General features: G+C 33.2%; 3 protein-coding genes across 3 annotated transcripts; 2 read left to right on the top strand and 1 right to left on the bottom strand.

Annotated features, from left to right (window-relative positions):
- The first annotated feature begins 359 nt into the window (after positions 1-359).
- Positions 360-2,072, top strand: LOC119615339 (histone acetyltransferase KAT8-like). The gene has a single exon (XM_037971403.1). The coding sequence runs from the start codon at positions 478-480 to the stop codon at positions 2,011-2,013; it is 1,536 nt and encodes a 511-aa protein (XP_037827331.1). The 5' UTR covers positions 360-477; the 3' UTR covers positions 2,014-2,072.
- A 923-nt stretch (positions 2,073-2,995) lies between these two features.
- On the top strand, positions 2,996-5,515 carry LOC119615336 (glycosylphosphatidylinositol anchor attachment 1 protein-like). Its single transcript, XM_037971401.1, has 6 exons — positions 2,996-3,041; positions 3,108-3,297; positions 3,363-3,713; positions 3,768-3,971; positions 4,060-5,165; positions 5,245-5,515. The coding sequence occupies exons 2-6, from the start codon at positions 3,120-3,122 to the stop codon at positions 5,374-5,376; spliced, it is 1,971 nt and encodes a 656-aa protein (XP_037827329.1). The 5' UTR covers positions 2,996-3,041; positions 3,108-3,119; the 3' UTR covers positions 5,377-5,515.
- A 6-nt stretch (positions 5,516-5,521) lies between these two features.
- LOC119615337 (myb protein-like) lies at positions 5,522-10,066 on the bottom strand. Its single transcript, XM_037971402.1, has 3 exons — positions 9,973-10,066; positions 7,699-9,577; positions 5,522-7,058 (listed from the first exon to the last, which is right to left on the bottom strand). Exons 2-3 carry the CDS (start codon positions 8,813-8,815, stop codon positions 6,379-6,381), a joined length of 1,797 nt encoding a protein of 598 aa, XP_037827330.1. The 5' UTR covers positions 8,816-9,577; positions 9,973-10,066; the 3' UTR covers positions 5,522-6,378.
- Between the last annotated feature and the right edge of the window lie 218 nt (positions 10,067-10,284).

The following is a 10,284-nucleotide window of genomic DNA, read 5'->3' as shown; positions in this document are numbered from 1 at the left end:
GTTAGTTAGTTAGTTAGTTAGTTAGTTAGTTAGTTAGTTAGTTAGTTAGTTAGTTAGTTAGTTAGTTAGTAGTTAGTTAGTTAGTTAGTTAGTTAGTTAGTTAGTTAGTTAGTTAGTTAGTTAGTTAGTTAGTTAGTTAGTTAGTTAGTTAGTTAGTTAGTTAGTTAGTAGTTAGTTAGTTAGTTAGTTAGTTAGTTAGTTAGTTATTAGATATTTTAAAACAAGCTTTTAATAAAAACTTTAAATTACGTTCACTGTTATAAACGAATCTACGAATTTCCAACAAATTTCTTTATGTGTATAATAAAAAATTATCTGGCTACCTTACGTTTTTACCTAAACATCTGGTATCACCGACAGTAAAAACAATTTGACATTTCAGAGAAAAGCCAAAATAATTTGCGTCGAATGTAGTTTTTTGTTTATTACAAATATTTATTGTGAAATTTTATTAAATTTAAGTTAAAATTATAAAATATGGTGGTCGAAAGTAAAGCTACACAAAATACAAGTGAAACAAATGATGATGAACACATGAAAGAGCCTGAGGAATGCGACAACAAAAAAGAAGAAAAATGTGACAGCAACAACGCGTTCGATACTAAAGAAAATACAAATAGCAACAACAATGAAGCGGCTGCGACAAACAATACAGCCCCAGTGCAAAAAACAAATGTAAACACCACAGCCGGTCCCAATCAAGAAATGGAAATTAACATTGGCGATGTTTATATGATCAAAAGGACGGATGGTAATGTTCATGCGGCACAAATCATACAATCAAGAGAATGTGAACAGGGAACAAATCCTCAACAACAAGAATACTATGTTCATTATGTAGGACTAAATCGTCGTCTAGATGAATGGGTGTCGAGAGATCGTATAACAGACTGCACGGAAGCTGAAGGTGGAGGAGCTGCAGCAGCAGGAGGTCCAGATGTGGCAGACTCAGTGGGAGCCAAAACCATTAAACAATTGAGTAAAGAACAGATAGCTTCATTGGAAAATCCCTCAGCCGTAGAGAATAGTGATCGCAAATTGACTAGAAATCAAAAAAGACGTCATGATGAAATAAATCATGTGCAAAAGACATATGCCGAAATGGATCCCACCACGGCAGCTTTAGAAAAAGAACATGAGGCCATTACTAAAGTAAAGTATATAGACAAACTACGCATTGGAAGATTCGAGATAGACACTTGGTATTTTAGCCCCTATCCGGATGAATATGGCAAAGTGGGCACCTTATATGTGTGTGAATATTGCCTGAAATATATGCGTTTTCAAAAAACCTATCGTTACCATGCCTCAGAATGTACTCAAAGACAACCACCGGGCAATGAAATTTACCGTAAAGGTACTATCTCCATATTTGAGATTGATGGCAAGGATCACAAGTTGTATTGCCAAATGTTATGTCTCATGGCAAAACTATTTCTAGATCACAAAACTTTATACTACGATGTGGAACCGTTTTATTTTTATGTTTTATGTGAAATTGACAAAAAGGGTGCACATATAGTGGGTTACTTTTCCAAAGAGAAAGAGTCACCGGAAAATAATAATGTTGCCTGCATTTTAATTTTACCACCATACCAGCGCAAAGGTTATGGCAAACTTTTAATAGCTTTTAGCTATGAATTGTCACGACGTGAGGGTGTTGTAGGCAGTCCTGAGAAACCATTATCCGACTTGGGTCGCCTTTCTTATCGCAGCTATTGGGCCTACACTTTGCTGGAGTTAATGAAAGATTGCCGCACTACTACGCAAAGCATTAAGGAATTAAGTGAACTAAGTGGCATTACTCATGACGACATCATCTACACATTGCAGTCCATGAAAATGGTTAAATACTGGAAGGGTCAACATGTTATTTGCGTAACACCGAAAACTATTATGGAACATTTACAATTGCCCCAATTTAAGAGACCAAAATTGACCGTTGATCCGGCCTACTTGAGATGGTGTCCGCCTAAGCGGGCACCCGGTGGTAAATTTAGCAAAAAAGCTTAAGTTTAGTGTGTAGTTTGAGTATTTATTGTTTAAAATAAATGATAGCTCGTTAAAAAAATAAATCTAATGTGTTATTTTTTTTAAATTGTTTAATGGATTTATAGATTTGGTATAAATATAATTATATTTTTTATGGATTGAAAAAGTTTTTACAAAGCTATAGATTATCTAAGTTGTAGAAATTTCATAGCAAACAGGCCAAACTTATTTTGGATCTAAATGTGTTTAATAATTTCATAGAGAATAAAATCTACGGAATTGAAACAATTCTAAGAAATGATTTCTTATAAAAAAAAACGATTTTACATAAAGGGAAGCTATAGTGCAAACTTTTCTTGGATCTTGCTCCATGTAAACCGTTGACTTAATTAAAACTATTTATAGAAGGTCCATGTCAAAATCGCATTCCACCAGGAAATTGCAAGAACTGTAATTTCTTATACCCGGACCACTTTTAATAGAATACAAATTATAAGGATTAACTAACCTCAGATACGACGCTTGTAATTAAAGTTTTTGTTGCCGTTCCCTGGGAACAACTTCTGGTTAATACATCAAATTACCATATCTATAGAATATCCCTACCATATTAATTTCATTGGTTGTTATATCCTACACCACTACAGTGGGGAGGGTATTATGCGTTTGTGCTGAAGTTTGTAATGCCTAAAATACTGTTCCTACACCCACGATAAGAATACCAATCAACCCAGAATCACTCTCTGAAGCTGTCTGTCCAAACATTTACAACTCGTTATAGATAGCGATTTTCAAGATAATTCGATGAAATTTAAAACATAATCTTCTCCTAACTAAAGGACATTTGAAAATGGCTGAAATCAGTCCGAATGAGCGTTTTAAAACAATCATAATTTTTTAAATTAACTGCAAAAACTTTGGTTCATGAAACAGTGATGCCAATTTATTAGCTAAATTTTCACACATGGTAACACACTTAACAATAAAAGTAAATACTTGTTAATGAACAATAAGGCAACACTAAATAAAAACAAAAACAACAAATTAAGGTTTTAGATTTTCCCTTTACCGGAGAAAAATTTTATAAAAACTCTTAAAATCTTATTTAATTTAAGCATTCCATAAACATGGGACTCTTATCGGATCCCTCCTTAACACCACGCCATAAATTTGGCAAAATTCTCACCAAATATCATTCCAAATTAGGCTGGCTTCTATATTTGGCCAGTATTGTATGGTTTGGCTGTCTGGGTCATAAGGACTTTAATCATGGTACTTATCTATCGGAAAATGCTTTATCACCTGGTAAGTAAATTAAAAACTTTAATAAAAACATAAATTTTATTAAAATATTTTACATATATGCATAGGTTTGGTCTATCCCGAAATCAAACAAGACTCCAGCCGTTGGGCACAACAATTGGTGGACGAATTAAAGGCTGAACGTGAGACCCACAAATCTACCACACCACATGCTTGGATCTCAGCTAAAATGAAGCAAATTGGTTTAGAAACCTATGTTCATAACTACACTTTGCGTTATCCCTTCGGCGGAGGCAAAGAGTTTCATGGCAAAAATGTTTATGGTATTTTGAGAGCACCACGCACCAGCTCCACAGAGGGTTTAGTATTTTCTGCACCCTATAGACCGCCTTCTTCATATCACACTGATATTGTGGCTAGTGTACCAATTTTATTGGCTTTTGCAGATTTTGCGAGAAGTAAACAATTCTTCAGCATTTTTTATAGTTTTTAATGAATTGTTTGTTTTATAGAGAAAAATTACTGGGCTAAGGATATTATTTTCCTAGTAACCGAACAGGAACAACTTGGTATGCATGCCTTTCTAGAAGCCTATTTTAATACCGAAATGGATGAGAATACAAAACAAAATACTTTTCTAAACTACGGAAACTTGCCGGCACGAGCCGGATCTCTGCAGGCCGCTTTAAATATAGAAGTACAGGACTTGGATATAGGTAATGAAATAGAAAATTCAAAACTAAACATTCAATTTTGCTTTTCTTTAATATTTATTGACTCTGAATTAAATTTTTTCCTTTAAAGATTATATTGATGTTAAGATTGAAGGCTTAAATGGTCAATTACCCAATTTGGATATGTTCAATTTGGTACAGCGCATTACCGCCCGTGAAGGCATAATTTCCGGCTATAAACAAACCCCCATAAAGAAACGTCGTTCCTCACAATACACTTCGGTGGAGAGTAATATAAAAAACTTACTTAGCATGTTGCTGAGTCAAACTACAGGAGTGCCAAATGGCAATCATGGTCTTTTTCATAGACATCGCATTGAATCCTTAACCCTGGAAGCTGTTAAGAGACCAAATACCGGCAGTAATCGTTACAATGGTGGCCTGCCCTTATTAAAAACCATAGAGGGAATATCACGCAGCCTTAACAATTTATTGGAACGTTTTCATCAAAGTTATTTCTTTTATATATTGGCCCAAAATGATCGTTTTGTATCCATTGGAGATTATATGCCTTGTCTGGTATTGTTGGTGGTACCTTTGTTTATTAAATCATTTCTCATGTGGCTTATAGCTGGCGGTCAGGTTAAGGATGGTGATAAAGAGGATACGGAAGAACAAGTTACTTATATTAAGGATGATGAACATAACGAAGTGCAATTAGTACCTGCCATTATGTTTATTATTTATGCTTGTGCCATAGGTTACATGTGTCAACAATTACTTACCCTAGAATTAGTGGTGAATACTCTCTCCTCTTACGGCTTAACTACTGCCCAAAGTGTAACTGTTTCTATGCTTTTATGGGTAATATTGGCTATTATTTTGCCATTCGTGTACCGTTTGTCGGTGACCGCCATGCATTGGTTGCATTTAGCATCTTTAGTGGGCCTAGGCACCGCTTTGGTAGTAGTGGGTCTTCTCAATTTCGCTTTGGCCTTTTTGATTGCCTTGGTTTGTGTACCTTTGGCTGTGGGTGTTAAACCCAATATGCAAAAGGGTTTTCGTAAATCATTTCTTACCTTTTATTGTGTTCTTTTGAATCCTATAGTATTTATTTATGGTTTAGTTTTCATTTTGACCTTGTTCCAATTTCCTGAATTGAAAATGAAGGAAATTGCTTTGCGTGCCGTCAATGCTAGTATGGATGCCATAACATTTTCGTTAACCGATAATTTGGTAAGTTTTTTAAGATTTAAAAAAACTAGATTTAAATTTATAGAAAACTTTGAATTAATTTGTGAATTTCTTTTTGTAGATTTATAACAATTGGTTGTGCACAATTGTCTCCTCAGTATTACTGCCCTTATGGTGCTGCTTTTGGACTTTGGTTTTAAACAAAACTAAGAATGAACCTATACTTAGCTCAACTAGCAAGAAAATGGACTAAATTAATCATTCTACATCAAGTCCTGAAATCTATTTTTTACATTGTAAGCTAAAAAAATAAAATTTTTTTATGTAAATTAAAAAAAAATAAAACAAAACTACCAAAAACTTTAATAAACTAAACACAACTTTTATATATTTATATATAAATTTTTATTTTTTTTTAATTTATACTTAAATATTATGTTTTTATAATACAATAATAATGGATATTTTACGAGTAAAAAAAGGAAGAGGAAATTTACATTTATTAAGTTTTATTCTTTAATTGTTAGTAGTAAATATTGGTAATATGTATAGTGTATAAAGGGTGCATATACAAAAAAAAATTCTTCAAGTTTATATGCAAAAATGTAATGACAATGAATTTTTGCTAATTCATTTGGTTTGTTTGTTTTGCCTTAAAATCAATTTATTAATTATTTATAGGTTGATTATTGTTATTGAGGTCTTATATTATATCTTTAAGTTTTATATAGACTTGGTGCAGAAAACAAAAATAATAAAACAAAGGAATTGTTTTTTATACTTAAACTTAAGATAGTATAGGTTTAAAAAAAACGACTACGGTTTAACGTATGATACTTCAAAATATATATAAATTTTTGCGCTTAAAACTAAAATTTCAAAAGAAAAAAAAAACAAAATATATATCAACGAAATGTTAAATATTTGTATATGCTACTCGTAAATCTCGTATATTTTAAAAATCAACGAGTAGTTTAAGAGTTTTCAACTTGTTACAATAATAGAAAATATAATAATATTTAAAAAGTTTTACCAATTAATGTAAAAAAAAAATAGTTAAGCAACAATCTACAACTATTTTGCCATGATGATATTCCATTATAAAATTATTAAAATTTTTATGTTTAAAAAGTTTTATATATTAAATTCCATTGCCAATAGTGTAACTGTTAGTCTAACTTTGTATTTGCTTCAGTTTTAATTGATTTTGTTTAAAGGTACTTTCTTTACATCCCTCCCCTAATCCGGCTGACGACTACTTTTGCTTTTCGAAATTCAATGATCTGGGCATTAAGGCGAGATTCTTAAGACAAGCATGTGCCTGTTGCACCATATACTGTTGATCTTTGGTTTGACCACAGGCCATTTTCTCCCATTTAGGATCTAAATATTGTTGTGAACTTCGCTGGCGTGACACCACAGTGTCCAGCTGTGGCCTATTCTCCTTCTTAGCCTCTTCATCTCTGGCCTCATCATCATCGAGTAACAAATCATTTTCACTGCACAGTGTATCCCGCATTATGCTAGATTCACCGGATATTAAAAATTTACTGGGAGTTTCTGTTTCAAATGGTTGAGATTTTTTATCCATTTTGCCATCGTTGTTAGAAGAGTGATTTGTGGGCATAATATTTTCACCCCAGGAAGTTATAAGAGATTTGCGTGCTTTCTTTGTGGGTGGAGGAAGTTGAGAGTTGTTAACATTGCTACCACCACCTCCTCCCACGGTTGTTGTCGTTACGGGTATGTTTTCCTTTTTGACTGTAACTTTATTTGATTGATTAGTGTCATTTAATTGCTCGTCATGTATGATTTCGGCCAGATCCTCAACTAAACTGGAGGGACTTGGTGGAATGTAACGTTCGCCACGACGTTTTTTACCCAAGGCAGCCAGTGCATTTTTGAAAGGTGTTGGTGTACGAGGACCAATAAAACCTACAAAAGAGTAAAATTATTAAATATGAAAATTTACAAGACAATTTTTGATAAATATAGAAAATGTTCGATAAATTTTTTATTTTATAGGAAATTTCGCTAAATTATCAACTTATAAAAAAAAATTTCGATAAATTTTTAACTAAAACTTTATCTAACATTTTCGATAAATTCTAAATTTTATTTTATAGAAAATTCTAATTAAATAAAATCTTGAATTTAGAAAACGTTCGATAAATGTTCACTAACTTTAACTTTTTCCAATTTAATTCATATTATAAATGCAATTATAGAAAACTAATGCAATTGCTGGACAATGAGTCACCCTCTCTATAAATATATATTTTGATACGATATCATTAAACCGACTACTAGATGCTAAAAACAAAACCACAAACCCAAAGAAACAGTTTGCTGTACATACACACATATTAAGTTTATTTAACTTTTTTACCCTCAAACAAAACCGGTGCCATTGATAAGCAACTTGAAATGATTTTTTTCTAAAAAGCAATAACAATGAGATGTAGAATAAAAATTCCATATAAAGCTAGACAACATAATTAAACGTAAATAGCAAATTTTTACTAAATCCTAAAAAAATAACCTTGTTATTAAGATTTTTTTTGGAAATACTTACTTTTATGTGGCGTTTCTATAGAAGAATTTTCCAATTCCTTTTTCATATCAGCGCCCACACGATTATGATTCTTGTTGACTGGTGTACTGGCATGCAAATTCATATCTTCGAATGTGGTTAGACAGGGTGAATTCAAGAATTGACTGGGTGAAAAGGGAAGAGTCTTGATAGGTGTTATTACTGGTGAATCCGGTAATTTGAGTTCACTTTTAACGGTAGCATGATTTAGATAATGACTATTAAGATTGTAATCCTGTGTTTGTTGATTTTGTTGTTTGGCTCTTTTTAAAATATTTGGTGTAGGTCTGGTGGACATTTTAGTCATGCTGGGTTTCTGCTCTGAGGCTAGATTTTTATTTTCATTGCGTTGTAAGATTTGGGCAGATAAAACTAAGCCGGGAGTCATGACAGCACCCGATTTGATGAGAGTTTTTAGGTGTGATCGGGAAGCTTTCAAGTCTGAACAGGGACGTGAAGATTTGCGTTCATTGTCATAATATTTGCGACGCATGGTGGAATTCCAATGGTTTTTTATAGCATTATCTGTACGTCCTGGCAAAAGTTTAGCTATTTTAGCCCACTGATTACCCCATTGCATGTGAGCTTGATAGATTATGCGATCCTCTTCTTCAGTCCAGGCGGTTTTCTTAATGTTAGGATTGAGGTGGTTGTGCCAACGTTCTCGGCACTGTTTGCCAATGCGTCCATTGAGATAACGCGCTATAAGTGTCCATTTTTTGGGACCAAAACGTCTGACCAGTTCCATGACTTTTTCATCTTCTTCCTTAGTCCAGGGACCCTTAATCAATTCAGGATTAAGAACTTTAGCCCAACGTTGCTGGACCTGAGGCTCAGTGCGATCTTTAAAATGGGGAGCTATAAGATCCCATCTATCACCATGTTGCTCTACCAGTGATTTAAGGAGAGTATCCTCCGACTTAGACCAACGTTTACCAAAGCCACCCGAACTGCCATTGTTATTGCGGGAGCTAATGCTGCTGGCATCATCATCACAACGGGCATCAACATCTGAATATTCCGACTCGGCAGATTCAGCACTAACACTGTCTCTTTGTTCGCTAATGGACACAGAATATGTTTCATATTTCATCATCATTAATGATCTTCTCCTCTTTTCCAACGCAAACAATTATGATAGTATTTCACTTGTTGTTTTCGATTGTGGTAATACTGGTGTACTTTACCCTGACAGTATAGACAATTGGCGTAATGTCTTAGGTGTGGCCGTTCACGATAATGATCATAGACTTCGATGAGAGAAGAGGATTTAAAAGTTTCCCCACAACTAAAACAAGTTAGATATTCAAAGCCCTCTATAACACCGTCTCGCAAACGGAAATGTGTAGCATCCCTTTCACTTAGACCTGGTGATTCTATATTTGTTGTTGTAGCTGATAATGACGTAGTTGTTGAATCTTCTATACCAGTTGTTATAGTTGTTGTTGTAGTAGATGTATTTATAAATTCCCTTGTTGAATGTGTGTTATTGAAGTTGTTGTTAAAATTGTTGTTGTTTAAGTTTCCATTTCGGCCATTAAACGCAAGCGTAACTACCCCCCTACCATCAACAGCAGAAGGTCTTTTCATCAAAATTTATTATCAATATCAATGATAGTCCCAAATCAAGCAACACACACATTCACGCACAAACTATGAATACTTAAACATCTCCTTTGGATTGTAAGTTTGTAGTTTAGCTTGCTTTAATGAATTCTAAACAAAAACTCAAATTGTGTGCTTGTTTATCTTATTTATTATAAATTCTCAAAAATGTTTTTTTCTTTCTGTTTTTATCCACACACACGTACGTTTAACAAACACTTCACATACAAGCTGTTTGCTTCTTTTCTGTTCAAAGCTAAAATAGAAGAAGAAAATGACAGTTTACAAAATAGAAAAAAAAACAAACATGATGAGACAGCAGCGAAGTCGGCGTAGAAGTTGTATTTCATTAAAAAAGTTGGAGACAAACATTTATTTCTAAATTTGTTGTAAGTACGACCTTAAGCTTTAGATCTATCTTAACCAACATTTTTCATTTTATTCAAATGTTGGTATAACTTAAAGAAACATTTGAAAAACAAACGCTGCTGCGGCGTAATTTTTTTCTCTGTCTAAAAAAAAAAATGACAGCTGCTTGTAGCAGCACGCTTTTTTTCTTCACTCTATTGTAAGGCCGTCGTTGGACAACAAAAATTTTCTATTTCAATTTTCACTATTTCTTTCTGCAATTCTATAAAACTTTCAATTTACCCGAATAAAACTTTTCTCGTACTTTCAATTTATATCAAATTTTATTATTTTTACTTAATAAAACCATGGAAAAAATATAAAAATTTATACGCAGCGAAAAAAATTCTTCTTTATAAACCGTTTATTATCGATAATTTTAGATGGCCATTTTGAAATTAAAGATAAATTGAGAGTTGCCATACCGAGAGAAATAGCAAGTGGCAGCTGTGTTCGTAATATAAACAAAAGCTAAATGATGTGAGATAAAATGAGTAGAGTAGGGTTCTTAAATCGACTTAAAATAATAGAAGAATTGACTTTTTTTGTTGGAAA

This window comes from Lucilia sericata, unplaced genomic scaffold (genome assembly GCF_015586225.1).
Source record: "Lucilia sericata isolate MDLA Ls3-8-SP2 unplaced genomic scaffold, ASM1558622v1 Contig004973F_arrow, whole genome shotgun sequence".
Classification (NCBI taxonomy): domain Eukaryota; kingdom Metazoa; phylum Arthropoda; class Insecta; order Diptera; family Calliphoridae; genus Lucilia; species Lucilia sericata.
The sequence above is the reverse complement of the archived record's forward strand: the minus strand, read 5'-3'. Positions and strand labels throughout refer to the sequence as shown.